The sequence below is a fragment of the Oreochromis niloticus genome, linkage group LG1, assembly GCF_001858045.2.
Source record: "Oreochromis niloticus isolate F11D_XX linkage group LG1, O_niloticus_UMD_NMBU, whole genome shotgun sequence".
Lineage (NCBI taxonomy): Eukaryota > Metazoa > Chordata > Actinopteri > Cichliformes > Cichlidae > Oreochromis > Oreochromis niloticus.
In genome coordinates this window covers 2,794,789-2,813,954 of record NC_031965.2, presented here as the reverse complement: position 1 = coordinate 2,813,954, position 19,166 = coordinate 2,794,789, and the positions used below count along the sequence as shown (strand labels likewise).

The following is a 19,166-nucleotide window of genomic DNA, read 5'->3' as shown; positions in this document are numbered from 1 at the left end:
CACAAATTGTTTTCCTAAAATTGATTTTGGTTTTCTGTCACACATGGATGAAATGTCAGTGAAGTGGAACATGTGACTCGACAAAACTCAAATTACCTTTTTCGCAGGGTTTTTATTGATTTATGAGGTAGACTCTTATTATTTGAGATCACATCATTATTGTCAACTACACTTGACTGATTATGAAATTAATAGGCTGTGACACCACTAATCAAAGTCAGGAGGAACAATTAGTACGTAAGAGACCATCAGCCGTTTTTCTTTGAGTATGATGTTGGCTTCATCTAACTAGGATTAAAGATGCATGTTTACCACTGTGATAACATTCTGGATTATTCAAGCAGTGCTTTGGATTTTATAACATTAGTATCATCTGTTAAAACTGTATTAACAAAATATATACTCCCATGTTAAAACCAAAAAAAAAACCTGATACATTTTGTAATAAACGTTTCCAAATTTACAATAATGAGCTTCACTGAAGCATTCTTACTGCTGACAAAAATCCAGCCTGTAATTACGAGGCTTGTGCATATTTTAAAAGCTAACTAACATTTTAGGATCACACTTAAAGATAATACCTGCTATGTCTGTCTCTGACAAGCTGAGTGGGACTATGTTGCTGAGCAGTAATACAGATGTTTCACAGATGTTTCACATTTCTGAGTATGAAATGTGCTATCTGAAGCTGAGGTGGCATGCATATTTTCACATTTAAAAACAACAACAACAAACAAACAAGCAGAAAACAAAAACAAAACAAAACAAATATCCAAATCCCCAAATTGAAAAGCACAAATACCTACACAATGACCGAGTATCTGAGGAGGTGGCACTTGTGCATAGCTCTTCTAAGCTAGGTATGTCCTGTATGGAGGATAGGCTCTGGTGTCAGCCTTGTAGCTTTGATGAGGTTATATGCATTCGTCTTTTTAATAGGGTTAGTGCAAACCTACCATCCCACCACAATAGAGCAGCAATTTTCTTTAATTATATTTGACACCAGTTAATTATTGTTGGTGATTTCAGATATCTTAGCACACCAGAAATCAAAAGTTGAGAAGAAGAAACAGAAGGACAGAAGAAAACAAAAGGGTAAAGAATGGAAAAGAACAACACAGGACAGAGAAAGGAAGAGACTAAACTAAACAGCAGACTGTAACGTGCAGCATGACACTGTACTACCTGTCGTTTCCACCAGCAAATGCAAAATTCAGGGAAACTCCAGGCAGTACAGTGTGCACGAGCTGCACTGGAGGTTTGGAGGAGCCTGCATGCACAAAACTGATGGGAAACTGTTCTGGGTGGCTGCTCCCATCCCTGGAGCAGGGGCTGGAGAGGGAGAGTGGGGGGGTGGAGGTCCATGAGATGGGAGGCAGCACAGAGTAAACCAAATCTCGCCAATGACAACAGTGAGGATGGGGAAAAAATGAAGAAAACAAAGTACTGTTCAGTCAAACAACACAGGAACATGACGAAAATGGTAAAACAAGCTAGCTCCATGAGGAAAATAAAGTGTGTGAAATATATTTGAAATTATTCCATTTAGTCCAGTCCTCTCCAGACTGAAGCCTGCCGCTGACTCAAAGTTTATTAAACATTAACCCTCTGGGGTCCAGGGTATAACTGGCCGTTTTTGACTACTTTTGATTTTACGTCTATATTTCACCTTTAGAAACTGTTTATCTTGCCTGTTTGGTATCATTATTTTCAGCACAACCTCACGTCTGAATTTGGAGTTGTTGTTTTTTTATTTTAACATACTGTATTAGCGCAATTGATCTAAATTCAGACAAAAAACTTAAAATCCAAGTACAACAAAGTTATATTTCTTACTGTAAAACCCACAAACATGTTTAACGAATCATTTTCATAACTTGAAATGCAAATAGAAATTGTACATTTCTAAAAATAATGCACAAGTTATATGGTACTATTTACCTAAAAATGCAGCCAAGGCCTCAGGCGTTTTTTATACTATCATTTAAAACCATTTACAGAACAATCAGGTTGGCTGCATCAAATAAGAAGGCACACAAATTATTTGTCCCATTCCAAATAATAATTTCTGTCCACTTTAGAGGAGCACACCTCAGGCCTAAACCCTGCAGGCCTGACAACATGAGTGTATCACTCCTGTTTTCCATGTGGAGACGGCGTTCACACTGCAGTCTGCCTTTGGAGGCTTTTTGGAGCAACTGTGACGTTCACTGACACACAAAACAAAACAACGACTACACTACACATTAACTACACACTAACTACACACTAACTACAGCCTCCGAACACGCTAAACATCACAAATCTCTCACATGTGAAAACTCGCTCTCTCTCTCTCTTTCACTCGCTCGCTCTCTCGCCGGTGTCACTCCTAAAACCAAGTGCCACATGTTGCCATATAATTTTTTTGATTGGTCGACATGGTACACTTTAACACCAATACAAAAGGGGTGTTTTTACTTTTTTTAAAAATGGTGTTTACTGCGGGAAGTAAAGACCATTTTATTCAGAAAAAAACATTGGGTGTATTTTTTATCGTAACTCTGGTTCTACGTGCCCTATCAACACAATTTAAAAACTGGTATATAGTTTTAAGCCTGCACTTTCAACCCAAGTGGGAATGGAGACTCTGGGTCGCTGCATCTTGTTTTCTGTGTCGTCTTAAATTGGTCATGTGACTTTGACGCACCGGCACGTCCGTTGACCCCAGAGTGTTAATGAGATCGCGGTACAGTAATGCCAGAACTGAACAAAAGTATCCCCAAAACCACAGCTAGCACTAAGGTAACATGACTCTGACAGAACCCCGTGACCCAAATTTGTGTTAACAAACAAAACGCCAAAAATGTAGACAGAGTTTGTGCGTTTTACAATAACACTAAGTTCCTTTTTAGATGCTAACAGAGGATTTGTACTTTGGTATACTAACAGGTTTAAGAATGACTAAATAATTAAAGCCGAATTTTGAGGAACAGAAATACAGCACAACTTTAAAGTATTAAAGAACAGTTTTCAGCTTTGTTTTTAGGCTCTTCACATATATGAATGTCAGCAGGCGTGTGTCGTTATTTCACACTGGCTGAGGATTTCTGAGCAGATTAACTGCGACTCTGATGTTAACCCTGCTTCTACCTCCTAGCTATAACTGACCTACTGATTCCACCATCATTAACTAATTTGATCTAAACGAGTTTGACTCATCGTCCAGCAAAAGTCTTACCCTCTCTTTCCTCCTCCATGTGGCTGATACGGAGGGACAAGGCAGCCTTCTCCTCCCTGGCCCGGTCTCTGGCACTGACCACCTCAGCTACCATCTCCTGCCACTCCAGCACCTGGCTCTGAGTGTCATCAGCGCTGCCTGATTCACTTGCCTACGTTCAGCAGGTGCAAAAAGGGATAAGAGACCATCTGTGAGTATTAAATGTAAAACAAAAGCAGCAGGTTTAAGAAAATGTTTGGGTGCTATACCTGAGAGGCAGCCCTCTTGGTGAACTGCTCCAAGTCTGCCTGCAGTGTCCTCTGTTGCTCCTCATACACCACCAACTTTGCCTCCAGCATTTCTAACGATAACATCGAACAAAAATAATGTTCATTTTTGAACTGAGGATTTCCCTTAAGCGTTTTCCTGAAAGTTTAATTTTATTACCGTTTTTTGCTTTAACCTCCTCGTATTGCTCCACCTTCCAGAGGTTTTCTTCTCTCTCCTCCTCGAGTGCAGTGATGCGACTCCGCAGAGCAGTCAGGTCTGGGGGAGCGACTCCAGCCTAAATAGGGCAGAGTTAAACGTGTCTCTGTTTACTTGGAAGCTTTGCTTTCCAAATGACTTTCAGCATTTTGACGCGTTTTAGATTTTCACTCTTGATAACAAACTGAAAACGGCGTCCTGCAGGCGATCGGCTGATATAAAAGGAAAACGGATAACGTGACGGATGCTGCATCAGCTTTATGGTCATGACGAGCAGCACGAGCAGTAACGAGCTCAAATCTAAAAACAGGTATCAGTTTTAACAACACCAAAGTGAAAGCGAGCTCTCTCCCTACAACTCAGAACAGTCTTATATCCTGTAAGCTATTTCACAGGGTTACATGATTTAACACTGTGAAATAAACTCTAAATAATCTACAACACAGTGGTCCCTCGCGGTTCACCTTTCGCGGTCTCGCTGTTTCCCGGATTTTTTTGTGTGCAATTTTGCATGGTTTTATTTTATGTATCTATTTATTTTATTTATTTTTTACAGCGCGGTGTGTTCTGCGTCCTGATTGGCTGTAGACCATTGTCAATCAATCTCGTGCCGTGTCTCCTGTACAGTACAGAATATGTTCAGTTTGTCACATTTACATAAATCTTCGATCCCAGCAGTGTGACTCTGCAGTGCTGTACTGTATGTTTGTAAGTTTCCTCCCCAACAAACAACAATGTCGACTAAACGTCGTCACCTGCGGGAGCCTTTGGCTTAATTCTATAATACTGGACTTCTTTTTCTATGAAGGTTTGAACTTTGAGAGTTTAAACAAGAGAGAAAAGTGTGAAAATGTTCAAAGTGAAAATGTATAAAGTGTGTAGTTTTACTTAAAACATCTATAATAATTATATTAAAAAAAATAAAGTTGGCTACTTCGCGGATTTCACCTATTGCAGGTTAATTTTAGAACGTAACTCCCGCGATAAACGAGGGACCGCTGTAGTACAGTGCACCACAAACATCTACATTTCTATGTTTTATCAATAAAGATTGATACAATTGTAACATTTATACTTGAATAACAGCTGGTTTTATCATTCAGAGTTCAACCATGAGTGGCTTCTCTCGAGTTTATGATTAGCATTGTAAGGATCATTTTGTGTGACTGCAGGAGTTATTTTCTTCTACAGTGCTGTGCAAACGTTTTGAACAGCCCTTATTTCTTTATATTTCATGTATGTTTGACCAAAACAGAGTTGTACAATTCTAACAAGCCTGAAACCCGAAACCTGGACTGACCATCTTTATTCAATACAGCCTGAACTCACTTTGGCAGCTTTTCTCCCTTTTACTGCACTGGCAGTGAATTTGGGATCATTGCCATAAGCACAGCACAAAAGCACAAAATGCTTTGTCCATCCGACTTGGACAACTTGAAACCCTCACCTGGCTTTTCTTCAGTTCCTCCTCCAGCTGTCTGATTCGACTTTTAGACCAAGCTTTCATTTTTAGGAACTTGGCCTCTGATCTGCTGGCTTCATCTGTTTTCTGTTTTGCTTGTGCTGCAAAAATAACAAAAGACAAAGTTTGAAGCACTGAAAGAACTTGAAAATGTCCTCATGTTCTGCTGCATTGTGTGAACAAACTAAAAATTCCCAGGATGTACATGGGAAAAAGACACCAACTGAACACTGAAGGAGTTCAGATAAATCATCAAAATGAGGAACCAACCTTCCAGCTCAGCTATCCTCTGGATGGAAGCTGAATCTGTGAGCACATTTCCACTTCCTGATGCCTCTTGACTGGCAGGTGGTGCTGCTGCCTGGGCTCTCCTCAGGTCCTCCAGCTGCCTCATGAGATCCTGTTGGGTTTGATCCAGCTGTGCTTGATGCTGCTCGGTCATTCGCTGCACCTCTGCCTGCTGCTTCTCCATCAGGTCACGGAGTTGTGCTCGCATCACATGCTTCTCTGCCTCCATTTTGGATTCAAGGCTCTCTCGCTCGACTTGTAGCCTCTGCAGCTGCTCTGAGAGTTCCTGCATGGACAAAGTATTTGTTCTACATAAGTTTCAAGGTGTCATTATTTCAAGAGAGGTTGAAGAATGGCTACGAAATGACAACGCAGAACATTCTATGCAGGCTGAATGAAAAGTGAAGCACACTGCATCACAATCATTTCCCAGACAAAAATATTTACATGGGAACTATTATGATCATTTCAGCACTATATTTGTATTCTTGGACTTTTGTAGAAAAGCTTAGCATGATGCACAGAGATTAGTGAAACCCCTCATTTCATCCTCTGTCTGAAAGAAGCTGTTTTAGCCCCTCCCCCCAAGCTTGCTACATGTAAGCAACATTAGGGATATTTCTTCTCTGGTCTGAAAACAAGTGTTTACAGTAGTCTGAAGCTGCGTTTAAGCTCAAAGACATTAAATATGGAAATTGATCATTATGACAGAAAATAAGGAAAAACACCAAAGTCTTTACTGAGATGCAAACGGGAGCGGCGAGTCTGCTAACCTTTATCTGCTGATCTCTCCCGTCCACCTCTCCCTGGAGAACATCAATGACCTGAGTTTTACCCAGCAGCACTTCCTCCTTCTCATGAAGCTTCTGTTTTAGAGCCTTGAGAAGCTGAAAAGAAAAGCACGGATTCACAAACAACCCCAAAATTCCAACTTCTTTCAGTTGCATAAACTCCTGACTGACTGTGGGATGTAATCTTAAATGTCTGTGTTACCTGCTCCAAGTCTGCACTGGCATCTGACTTGGCTGCTAGCTTGAAGAGCTCCTGTTCATGCATCTGGTTGACCTCCATCAGCTGGCTGTCCTTCTGAATGATGATGTCTTTGAATGTCTGGATCTATACACAAACACACAACTCATTGTGAACCCAAGACAGCTAAATTCTACAACAGAAGCTGTATTGTCCTCCTTTGAAAACCTACATTCTGCTTGTACATGCTCTCCTTTTGGCTGTACTGCTCCTTCTCTGTAGCCAGCAGGTCTTTGAGGCTGTCTGTCTGCTCCTGCAGCAAACTGTAGCGCTCCTCTGCTTCCCCCACTTTCTTAGTCAAGCTCTGTACCAGCAACTGCAGCTCCTGCATCGCCCCGCCGTCCTCAGCCTGGGGGGACAGAATACATGAGTGACAGTGACCGCATCTCTGAGAAAATGCAAGACATCGCCTGTTTTGACTCAGCTTTAATCCATTTTCTTCTACTTTCCTAACTTTGTCTGCCTATTGTTAATACGTGCAATATTTGGATTGGAAAACTACAAAGAAAAACGCATTGAGATGATTCTACATGCTCAAAGCGTTTATGACCTTTTGTGGTGGTGCAGGTGTGATGGGCTGATCTCCAGCCAGCGCTGTTTGCAGGTGGACAATGTAGGCCTCTTTTTCTGCCAGCTTCTTGTCCTTCTCTGTCAGCATAGTGTCCACTTCTTCACCACGCTGCCGCTGAGACTCCAACTCCTTCATCTACACAAAGTATTGGTCAGAAAAATTGTATCTCAAAGTGTAAGCGTGCACCTCAGGATATGTCACAACAGAAAAAGAAATGAATACATCCGTTTGCTCAATGACACCATTGTGGGTGCTGTCTGCGCATATTCATGGAAAGGATGGTTATTCTGTAACTACAAGAAGAAATGAAGAGAAAAATATGGAGCCAGGAAAAATACAGGGTGGGCCATTTATATGGATACACCGTAATAACATGGGAATGGTTGGTGATATTAAAGTCCTGTTTGTGGCACATTAGTATATGTGAGGGGGCAAACTCCTCAAGATGGGTGGTGACCATGGTGCCCATTTAGAAGTTGGCCATCTTGGATACAACTTTTGTTTTTTCAATAGGAAGAGGGCCATGTGACACATCAAACTTATTGGTAATGTCACAAGAAAAACAATGGTGTGCTTGGTTTCAACGTAACTTTATTCTTTCATGAGTTATTTACAAGTTTCTCTTTGTTCACAGCCATTGACATGTCGAAGAGGTTAACACGTGAGGAGCGGATCGAAATTGTGTTGATATCTGGTGAACGCAGTAACCGGGTCACTGCAGCAGATTTCAATGCAAGACACCCTACGAGACCACCCATCTCCCATGCTACAGTCAGCAAACTGCTTGCTAAGTTTCGTGAAACTGGTTCAGTGTTGGATTTGCCAAAATGTGGACGCAAGAAAACTGTCACTAATGAAGAAACATCAGTGGCTGTCCTAGCTTCATTCAGCAAGAGCCCACAGCGTAGCACTCGCCGCATGTCACTGGAGAGTGGCATTAGTCAAACATCCCTTCAGCAGATATTAGCTACTCACAAATGGCACCCTTACAAACTCCAGCTACTGCAGCATCTCAATGAGGATGACCCAGATCGGCGCACAGAATTTGCAGAATGAGCAAAACAAAAATTGGAACAGGACCCTCAGTTCACGCAGAAGATTTTGTGATGAGGCAAACTTTTATGTGAATGGTGAAGTTAACAAACAAAACCACCACTATTGGTCTGACACTAACCCACATTGGATGGATCCCTCCAAGACTGCTGGAACAACAAAAGTGATGGTTTGGTGTGGTATATGGGGTACAACGATAGTGGGTCCATTCTTCATCAATGGAAACCTCAAGGCCACTGGATATTTGAAATTGCTACATGATGATGTGTTTCCCTCTTTATGCACTGAAGCTGGCACGTTCCCTGAGTTTTTCCAGCAAGATGGTGCACCACCACATTATGGGTGCCAGGTCCGAGCATTCCGAGATGAACAGTTTCCTGGAAAGTGGATTGGTCATCGTGGGCCAGTTGAATGGCCCCCAAGGTCTCCCGATCTGACCCCCTTAGACTTTTATCTTTGGGGTCATCTGAAGGCAATTGTCTATGGTGTGACGATACGAGATGTGCAGCACCTGAAACTACGGATACTGGATGCCTGTGCTGGCATTTCTCCTGCGGTGTTGCTATCAGTGTGTGAAGAGTGGGAGAAGAGGGTTGCATTGACAATCCAACACAATGGGCAGCACATTGAACACATTTTATAAGTGGTCAGAAACTTGTAAATAACTCATGAAAGAATAAAGTTACGTTGAAACCAAGCACACCATTGTTTTTCTTGTGACATTACCAATAAGTCTGATGTGTCACATGGCCCTCTTCCTATTGAAAAAACAAAAGTTGTATCCAAGATGGCCGACTTCTAAATGGCCACCATGGTCACCACCCATCTTGAGGAGTTTGCCCCCTCACATATACTAATGTGCCACAAACAGGACTTTAATATCACCAACCATTCCCATGTTATTACGGTGTATCCATATAAATGGCCCACCCTGTAGAATAAACTGGTGACATTTTTCCATAAATTTATTGGATTCATCTCTGTCAATATGAGCTGCGTTGAGGAAACATTTCATTTTCTACGGGCATTTCTTTGTTCTCTGCTGAAATTAGCTGCCATTGCTGTTTTTCTGTTGTGTCATGCCTGATTATAATTCAAATTAAGAATAGATACATGTAATTATAAAAAAATAACTTCAAAAAATTAAGTGGATGTGGTGGGGGCACAGGGTAAGGCTAGTTAGGCCAAGACTAGCACCTATGTGCGTTCCAACAATACTCCAAGTAACATCAGTGGGAAATATCTCATTTCCCTTTATCTGGTAGGCATCAAAATCAAAGTATGCTTTACTTTGTTTTCCAGTTCCACATCTCTTTGTGCAAGCTGCTGTTCTAGTTCATCAACCTTCTTCTTCAGCAGGACAATCTTGCCTCGGCTGGCTTGTTCTCCTCCTTCTGATGAACCCTAAACAGAAACATGAAGATAGCACTTTAACAATCCCAATGGAAACAGAGCAGAAACATGATTCAAATGGGATCCGCATGGCATGACTGTGTCTGAGCTTCTAAAGCCAATGGTGCACTGAATTGGTGGAAAACGTTTAGTATTTATTCGTTTCTACGTTTAACCCTCCAGTTCTGGATGCGCGTGCACATCTCTACCTTTTTGCCGTGTGTCGGTGTGCTCGGGCCCTGCTGCTTCTTCAGCTCCTCTAGCTGTGCTGTCAGAGACGTCACCTTGGCCTTGTTCTGCAGACGCAGTTTGGACAGTTTGGCTTCACAGGCCTCCTTCTCAGCCTGAAAACACAAACACAAAGAAGAACTTTAACTCCAGTTTAGTGCTTAGTTACACCATCAGACCAGATGTTGTAACTGTAATATGTTAGGACATGTCAATAAAAAGTGAACTTTGGCAGTTTTGGATGTGTGTGTGTGGAAGCACAGCAAAGGTTTACAATGCAGGAAATGCTTGCTCTCTCCTGCAGCGCGGTTGCTAAATCAAACATTCCTGTCTTGACTGTGGATTGGAAGGCTTGACTGTTTAATATTTAACACAGTTGATGTTTCTCACTGAAAGATCCAAGTCAGAGAGTAACAGGAGCAGCATTAAAAACTGTTTTGACCAATTGTGCCTGCCTCAGTCAGATACTAATCTCTGTCAGTCACCAGGAATATTTCATTTCTCAATCTATGTGATGACTCATAGGACTGAATAATTTAAGCACAGTCCTCATAAATCAAGGAACACCGTACAGAGTACTGCACACTGGGAAAACGTACTCATAGACTTAATCTTTGAAAAATGTATCCATCTCTATCCACTCTGACTCTACCCACATTCCCTTTTTTTGCTTGATTATCTATCAAAACCTAAACAATGCTTACATTTTTAGCTATAGCTGCACGCTACTCAGGAATACACTCTACACTGAGAGCCCAGTGTGAGGGCTCATTTTCAACTGCAAATTAGAAAAATCCAGAAATAACAATGTGTAGTTGGAAATTAGCACATAGGTTCATGTTTAATTATTTTTTCTCTGGTTTTCTTTCTCTTTATATCTCCAGGACTGCTTTACTTGGCCAGTGCAGTTCAACATACATATATTATAGGGCTGGGCGATATGACCCAAAATTCATATCTCGATATTTTTTAGCTGGATGGCGATATACGATATATATCTCGATTTTTTTTTTTTAAAGCCGTAAGTTAAGAACAAGTTAAGCGGCATTGAGGAGAGTGTCAGCACAGAGACTACAAGCCCATTATCATTAATGGAGCTCCAGTGGAGAGGGTGCAGTCCTTTAAGTATCTTGGTGTCCACATCTCCTCAGACCTGACATGGGCTTTCAGGTCCAGACCAAAAAGGCTAGGCAGCGCCTGTATCACCTATGACAACTGAGGAAGTTCAGGGTCTCTCCAAAGATCCTCAGGATCTTCTATACAGGCGCTGTGGAGAGCATCCTCACACAGAACATGACATCGTGGTTTGGGAACAGCTGTGTGAAGGACCAAAAAGCTCTCCAGAGAGTGATCCGTACAGCAGAACGCTGCTGCAGGATTGCTCTCCCCCCGCTTTAGGACACCTACACCAGGAGATGCCGGACTAGAGCAGCACAGATACTGAAGGACCCGTCCCATCCTGGCAGCAAACTGTTCCAACTTCTACAATCTGGTAGAAGGTTCCGCATCATCTGGGCAAGGACAGAGAGACTCAAGAGGAGCTTCTATCCTCAAGCCATCCGGGCCCTAAACCAACCCCCCCCCCCACACACACACACACACCCGCCCTCTCACATCATCTATAATTGACTGAGACTCTCCTCCAGACACTCAATTCCTTTAACTTTAAATATGTTTATATTGTCCATTCTGTAAAATAGTCAGATGTCTATTCATATTAATGTACAGAATTCACCTGCTTGCTGCTACTACTGCACATTCACCCAATGTATATACTATATGTATATATAATGTTATTCCTCTACCCCCCCCCTTTTTTTGCACATGTCGAGGAGCGTGTCAGGATACATTTCACTGTGTGTTATACATGTATAACTATGCATGTGACAAATAAAGAACCTTGAACCTTGAGTAACGTTGCGTAGAGACAAAAGTGGATGAAAGAGAGGCAAACTTGTGGCTCCACAAGTATAATTATAACGTAACATATAGTATATCGATATAAAGGATATGGTCACATCTTATATTTCGTATGAAAATATATCGATATTTTTAAAAAACTCGATATATCGCCCAGCCCAAATATATTATATACACATATCTCAAAATCCAAAAGAATTAAGTCTGAGTTGAGTTTGGTTTTCTTGCCCATCTCTATTTAAGTGCACATCTCTAGCTACGGTGGCTACTGTATGATAAACAATTCAGGCCACCATTTATAAGTAGTGAGTGTCCGTGTGTATTTAAAACTAACAATTGTACCTTTAGAGGTGGAATTTGCAAACATTCATTCAGAATTTGCTTCTAATTTGATTCTAATACAGTTACAGTTAGAGTCCAGTGTTTGGACAATGGCAAATTTGCCTCTGGGTACCAGCACAGGGGATTTTTAATCAAATAACCAAGATGGAACTCAAGTGCAGATTTTCAGCTTCAACTCAAGGAGTTTAACAAAAGTCTTGCATCAACAGTTTAGGATTTACAGACATCTGTTCCCTCATTATTCCACCAGAAAGTAAGTAGATAAAAGATATGAAACTGAGTGAACTGAGCACTAAGCTCGAACTTGTAAGACACAGCAAAAACTTTAATACTGGCTAAATCGATAAACTGGTGCATTCAGCCAATCCATCCAAGCCCAGACATCTCCACTAGCCTATCCAGAGGAACACAGACTTTTTCAGGCCAGCTGAGAATCTCTCCACTGTGTACAGGGTTGACCCGAGGGCCTCCTCCAAGAAGAACATGTACGAAACACCTCACCCAGAAAGCGTCAGGTCAGATGCCCAAACCACCTTTCAATATAGAGGAATAGCAGCTCTACACTTCACACTTGCCTTGCAGCAGCAGATTTGAGCAGCCACCTCTCTCTACCCAGCCTTATTCAGAATGATGCCAAAGTTCTGCTGGAGGTGGGAATTAAACTTCATGTGGACCCGGGCCACTGCAACATGCTCCCAGTACACCCTCACTATGTGTTTGGGTGTGTCTAGCCTTTTCAGCATCCTCTGCCAAATCACCCCCAGGTGGTGAACAGACGACAGCTCAGCTCCTCTCTTCACCCAACTGTCTAACAGTGTAATTAAGTGCATAAGTATAAAGGACAGTCAGGATCCGTTCTCTGCCCTGAATACGTAAGGAAACGACTCTCTTGTCCAAAAGACTGTTTCCAAGCCATGTGCTGAGGAGACCCCAACTATATCTAGCTGGTATTGCTTAACCTCACGCACGAGTTCAAGCTCCTTCCCCACCAGAGAGGTGATAACACATACACAGCTAGTTTCAACAGCCAAGAATCAGACCACCAGGGCCTCCGCCTTTGCTGCCTGTCACATTTCGCATCCATTTCTACAGCACCTTGTGCAGTTGGTGAGTCCACAGGAGGACAGTCCCATGTATCCTCTATACATGCTATATTCACCCAGGCACCACAGGCCAATGCCTGCCCAACAGGTCGGGGACACAGTAACTCTGTCTTGGGCAGGGTGAATCAGTCCCTTCATTTTTTCATTCAACTATTAAACGCAATCCTTACATTAAAAATTTTATAAGATTGTCCAATTACTTTTAAACCTCTGAAATGGAGGATGTATGTATGTATGTATGTATGTATGTATAAAAATAACAAAATAGCTATAATTGCTACAGTTAATGCAATGCTTGTGTTAAAGCCTTGAATAAAGCTGAAAGTTTGCACTTCAATCATATACTGACGGTTTAATTTAAAATCCACTCTGATGATGTTAGAAATATATAATTATCAAAATACTAATGGACCTGACTGTATAACTGGCTAGCATAGTGAACTCAAAAGCTAGCACGTTTTTCATGGTTTAATCAGGGAAATATGATCCTTGTTTGGCACAACTGGACAACACTGTCCTACCAGATGCACAGCTCTTTATTGGAGTAACATTGTAGAAGAAACTGTCCCCACCTTCAGCTGGTCATCTTTGGAGCAAAGAGCTGCATCTTTTTCACGAATCATCTCCTTCAGCTGAGTGACAAGCTGCTCAGTCTGGGTCAGCCTCTCTGCCATTTCTTCCACAGGAATCTCTCCGCCACCGGCATGGCTGGGTGGAGAGCCCGAGCCCTGAGAAGAGACAGACGAGGTGGTGAGTCAGAGAAAGGAACACTGAGAATGTTGCAGTGAGTGCGCTCACATTTATTTGCAACACAAAATGCTGCTTTGTTTGGAAACTGTGTACTGTAGAGTATGCAGAGACTGAACATATATATGAGTGAGAAGTATTAGAATGATAATGTAGTAATAATACTGTAATATTATAATAGAGTGCAGAAAACGCAAAATATGATTTGCAAATTGACACTGATTACGTCAGTTAGTCAGAACTAATCCGAATGTCAACATATGAGCTATAAAGCAAAGAGGATCCGGATGTGAGGAGCTTTAAGCTTTAATAGTGACTCCCTGCCCTCACAGGCAGCCAAGTCAAAGCCAGCAGTCCAACAATTTCCAGTTCATCTGGATACGAAATGCACTGCTTAGCTTACGCCAGGTTTCCTTTCAGCTAATTTAATGCCTTTTATATAATAATGACACCACATAAGATGACGTGAAATGATTCATCACAGTGTGAAAAATGCTGTCAGGTACATAGAAAGGTTACTCTGTAGCATTTGTAGCAGCTGTGGTTTTGAAAAGGTGATGGAGGCAAAATCTGGAAACAGTCCAGTGTTCCAGTGTGCCAAAGTGTAGCACTTTAAGGGCTTAATGCGTGTGTAATCTTTCAGAATATAGTTTGTTATCAGTGATAATCAGTGATTACTGAGCCTTCGAGGAATGGGAAATGAGCACATGTGTACTTACTCCAGAGCCAGGCTCTCCCTCTTCACCCGAAAACCATTTAAGCATGGTTTCTCCTGGACCTGAAACATTAACACAAAAAGTAAATATTCACAGAGTAACAATGTGTCTCCTTTCAGTTCTCTTCAGTGTGTTACAAGAAGAAAATCTGCATGTATTATTCACCACATCTTTATACTTTGTCCTTATAGCACACACCTCTACATCCCATCTACCTATTAAAATAATTTACTCTATTATTTAAACTTCTCACTGATTGCTCTTTTAATTTTTTTTTTTTTTTACTGCTATGGTGAATATTCATATTAAACAATTTGCTCAGTGTAAGTACAAATACTCCCTGTGAGCCAAGAGGCAGTTTTGTTTTGTTTTTTTATCTTGGTTCTGTATAATGGCAATGAACAGATATCTGTACCATGGTCACCTCGGGCACACAGCTCTGATTGTGAGCCTAAAAGCCCCACCCACCTGCTTTTAAAATTTCTGTTTACAAAGAGTAGAAGAAGAAGGGGTGAACGGGAAGGAGCAGTATATCTTGTTTCAGATAGGATAAAATGAGGGCCTGCAAAATAATGATTATGGAACTGTGAATCATCCAAAGCAATATGCTGGGGTAATTATCCCATTTCTTTTATATCAGCAAGGTTTTTGGCATCCAACAACTCTCAAAACAAAACAGTCTAATGAGGATAAAACTATTTCTTTTGCATTCACTCATCACCTCTCTTATAGTGGTGCACTTTAGCCTCTTCACTTTTGTTTAGTTCAGGATGAGCCAAGGTGACTCAAAGTCAGCTTTTGTTCAGGAAGGACTACGTGGAAGAAGTACAAGTCATAAGATTTCACTAAGTAAACCTTTAGAAGAACTATTAAAGCCTTGTGGTGAGTCAGCTGCTGCCTAGGGTGTGGAGACAATGGTTGCCCTTGTGAGACGGACTTTATGTCAGAAACACTATTTAGTCTGAGCCTAACGTTCTCTCAAAAAATGTTTATAATTGACAACAAAAGCCTCTAATAAATGTAAATGAATTAGAAGGTCAGCACTCACAGCATTACAGGCAACACAAGACTGTGCTCACAATGTCCGCTCTTAAAATATTTACTAGCACTCTAGAATATCAGATTGACTGAGAAGTGCAGGAAGGTTTTCAGGTCATTTAACCTGAGCTAACAGGACAAAGCTATGCCAAGTCAGACAAGGGGCTGTTTGGATGGTGACCAAGGATAGATTTAAATATAACTGTAAAGACTTTCTAACTTTACAACAGGCCATCAGCTGATATGGAACAACAAAAGGCACGTCCTTCCTTAAATCCAGACTGACCGGTGTTGATCTTCCACTCAAACCACTGCAAGACTAAATCCAGGCTTAAACTGACCACGACTCGAGGCCCTGTGCTTCCCATAGTGCACCAACAGGGTGCACGATCAGCCAAATTCATTCAACTCGCTGAACCGTCCAACCCACGTGACGCAAGGTGGAAATATCAGGTCAAACTGGTTTTCCGATTCATGCCACAGTGTAGCTTTTCATGAATTTCAGGACTTTTTTAGGTTTCTGCGAATTATACCCACAAACACAAGTTTCAAGCAACAATGAGCCACAAGCAAGAAGAACAACTGAAGTCTGCATGAAGTCTATAACGCAGAATCGTTCCCGGCCAGACTGGGAATGTGTGGTATTTTATCCTTAAATCCTCCTAGTGTGACTAATATATGGAAATTAGGAGTACAGTTTAAACTACTGCAGGCAAACATTGTTGAAACACCAGCTCGCGTTTATATGCTGATTATACACACACTAAATTCATAATAGAATCGCCATGTTATAGGAGGAAAAATAAGAAATGTAGCGTCTCTAACATTTGATCGACATTAGCCGAGCTTGAGTTAGCAGCCGGGATCAGCAATTCTTACAACTGACCGTCCCGTACCACAAGTCATCCGACCTCATAACGCTTCGCACTTCGTTCAGCAGCAGGTCTTTAGGGGTTGCCCTGTGCAGGTCGGTCGGTTGTTTTAAAAATGACCAGGTATAGCTAACGCTAATCCAACCAGCTAACTTAATCTTGTCAGCTATGCAGCTACATGCTAACATAGTTAGCTCTGAATTTCATCTTGGCCGCACGAGAAATTCGCTATGTCATGCATCTTATACCCGGTAAAACGTTACTTTCAACAGCTCACCGGGTTCACAAAGTCATGAAGAATCCACTTCAAAGATCACCACGTTGACCAAATCCTGCAATATTACATTTTTATTCTTCTTGATGACTAAAGTGAAACGGCTCACGTTTGTCAACAGACAATTGGGAGGACAATGCGCATGCGCATTTCTGTTATCTTTACGGGAGTGCGGAGTGTACCCATCTCTGTATAATTATTAACGAGTTACACAGTGCATATAAAAATAATGTATTTGTCCACAATAAAGGGGTTAAGTCTTCCATTAGCTAAACATTTAAATTTAAACACTGGAATAGGCATGCCGTACTCGCCAATCCTTATCAAAGAGAAACCAGCGACCAAGAGAATGATCGGCTTACCATTTCCGCTTTCGTTTACACGGCCCTTTGCTGAACCCTAATTTTGTTGGCAAGCAGCATGTCACCAGAATATTTTTATCAAGCACCACTTTCAAACTGATTTTTCTTTTTTCTCCTTTTTTAATTGATGAAAACTAAAATGACTCTTTGCTTTCTCTATTTCAACAGATTTTTTTCTGCATTTCAAGAAATCAAAACAACAAAATTCAAATTGTCATCACCTTGCCTCTCTTACTTTCTCCCCCCAACTGCTCAACCTTGATATTCACATGGTTTGGAGAAAAAGCAAGAGAGGTAAGGTTAGGGCGGTTTGGATATGTGCAGAGGAGTAATAGTGGACATACTGGACAAAGAATGAAGCAACCAGTTAAGAAGAAGTACGGAAGACCAAAGAGAAGATCATGGATATACGCCTCTGCCTTTCTAAATGGAGGGACAGTAACTGCATGTGTATATGTAAACGTGTAAAACCTGAAGATAGTCAGATTAACAGTAACAGTATTTTGTCTCTATCTGCCATTCTGCAGTTCATCTCATGTAAACAATAACGTGGCGCACAGCGTGACGTGAAAAGAGACACATACCTTTGTCGTTGCGTGACGAACTCTGTATTCCTCGTCCACACGTAAACGCAAAAAAGGAGTTAAATCTCCGTTCTCGGTGATTCGAAACGCCGTTTACGTGTGGACGAAACAGCTGAGTTTTCAAAAATACCGGTGTAGGTGTGGACGTAGCGTAAAAGAGTTAGTAGTTTATTTTCTTACTACTTGTAATTTATTGCAGATTACCTGTATTTGCTTAATTGTTTACTAAATGTTTGAGGTGTGAAATAAACCGCAATGGAGCAAAATATGTGTGTGTGTGGTTGGAGGATGTGTTCGTGCGTGCGCGCGCGCGAGGGGGGGCGCGAACATTTTTCTTGTAAAACAAGGGGGTCCTGGCAAAAAAGTTTGGGAACCACTGCACTATGGCAACCCTTAAAGGGAGCGTGTTGTTAATAATCGTTTTATGTTTTTTGCGACTAACAATAAGAACAATACTTTTACATTACATATAAACATACCTATAAAGTACGCAGTATGCTGTAAAGTAAGCAATGCTGCATACAACTGGCTATTTTAAAAATGACCACAGAGGTGTGCAACCTTTGTAATCTGCTTAACTCTGCATTTATCAGTAAAACTCTTTGGGCTATTAAACATTGGTAACAAATTGAGTACAAACACACACATTTACTTTATTCAAAAGTGGTAAGTGCAAGGCGCCAAACTCCATCTTTATTTTATGTTTTATTCAAACTCCTGAGAAAGTTGTTCATGTCTTTTGGCAGCTGCATGTTCCACACTTTTCACCAGCTGGTCACTGCCCATGTCTGTCCCTGTTATTAGCTGAAATCAAACATCTACTGCAGCAAAAAACACGGCTGATGACAGCTGTGAGTTTACACATGCTAAACACTAGTGAGACACAAGAAACAACCCTCAGGGCTAAAAAATACGGCCAAAGTAAAATGACAAAAATTGAGACTGCCTCCTAATCCACATATACTTCTGTGTTAATGCCCAGTTTTACAACAGAAATAAAGAGTATAGCTAACAGCTTACTTTTTAAAGCCATATGCAAAAGTTACACGCTTTTTAGACCATATTTAATTATATCACACAAGGAAATAAACTTGATGTCAACCTTAGAATTGGCTTAAAATTTATAGATATTACATGCTTAATGTGCTTGAAATGCCACCCCATTTATACCAAATTCCATGAGATCACGTTGGGCCTGTACATCTGGTCTTCTGCAATTGTAGACTTTGAAATTATTTAGAATTTAGAATTGGATGATTTATCACTGTAATTATAAGTGTCTGCCATAAACGCAATCATAGATACCTAAATTATGCACTTTTGGAATGCAGATCCGTCAAATCTGCAGCATGAAACCTGCTCATGAAATAAAGTGAAGTTGACCAATTAGTCATTTGACATACAGTGAAGGAAATCTCAGTGTTCCAAGTTCCCTGGATTTGAGAAATCGAGTTTAATGAACGTAAGAATTTTTTGGAATTAACTGTTAAACCTTTAGTG

At 41.1% G+C, this 19,166-nt stretch overlaps 1 protein-coding gene across 4 annotated transcripts in view; it reads right to left on the bottom strand.

The window, feature by feature from the left end:
* si:ch211-220f16.2 (putative leucine-rich repeat-containing protein DDB_G0290503) overlaps positions 1-16,867 on the bottom strand; it is a 40,177-nt gene extending 23,310 nt beyond the window's left edge. For 2 of the 4 annotated variants that reach the window (XM_025908122.1, XM_025908147.1), the window contains exons 1-14: positions 16,724-16,867; positions 14,540-14,598; positions 13,646-13,801; positions 9,690-9,824; positions 9,379-9,492; positions 7,015-7,170; positions 6,637-6,813; positions 6,429-6,551; positions 6,209-6,322; positions 5,418-5,721; positions 5,133-5,248; positions 3,647-3,764; positions 3,469-3,560; positions 3,220-3,371 (exon numbers count right to left, since the gene is read on the bottom strand). In XM_025908122.1, the coding sequence (XP_025763907.1) occupies positions 3,220-3,371; positions 3,469-3,560; positions 3,647-3,764; positions 5,133-5,248; positions 5,418-5,721; positions 6,209-6,322; positions 6,429-6,551; positions 6,637-6,813; positions 7,015-7,170; positions 9,379-9,492; positions 9,690-9,824; positions 13,646-13,801; positions 14,540-14,584 (1,802 nt within the window). In that variant the 5' untranslated portion in view covers positions 14,585-14,598; positions 16,724-16,867. The remainder of the gene's footprint in view (positions 1-3,219; positions 3,372-3,468; positions 3,561-3,646; positions 3,765-5,132; positions 5,249-5,417; positions 5,722-6,208; positions 6,323-6,428; positions 6,552-6,636; positions 6,814-7,014; positions 7,171-9,378; positions 9,493-9,689; positions 9,825-13,645; positions 13,802-14,539; positions 14,599-16,723) is intronic. The other 2 variants (XM_019365934.2, XM_025908157.1) reach the window with 1 other exon arrangement.
* Positions 16,868-19,166: the final 2,299 nt, after the last annotated feature.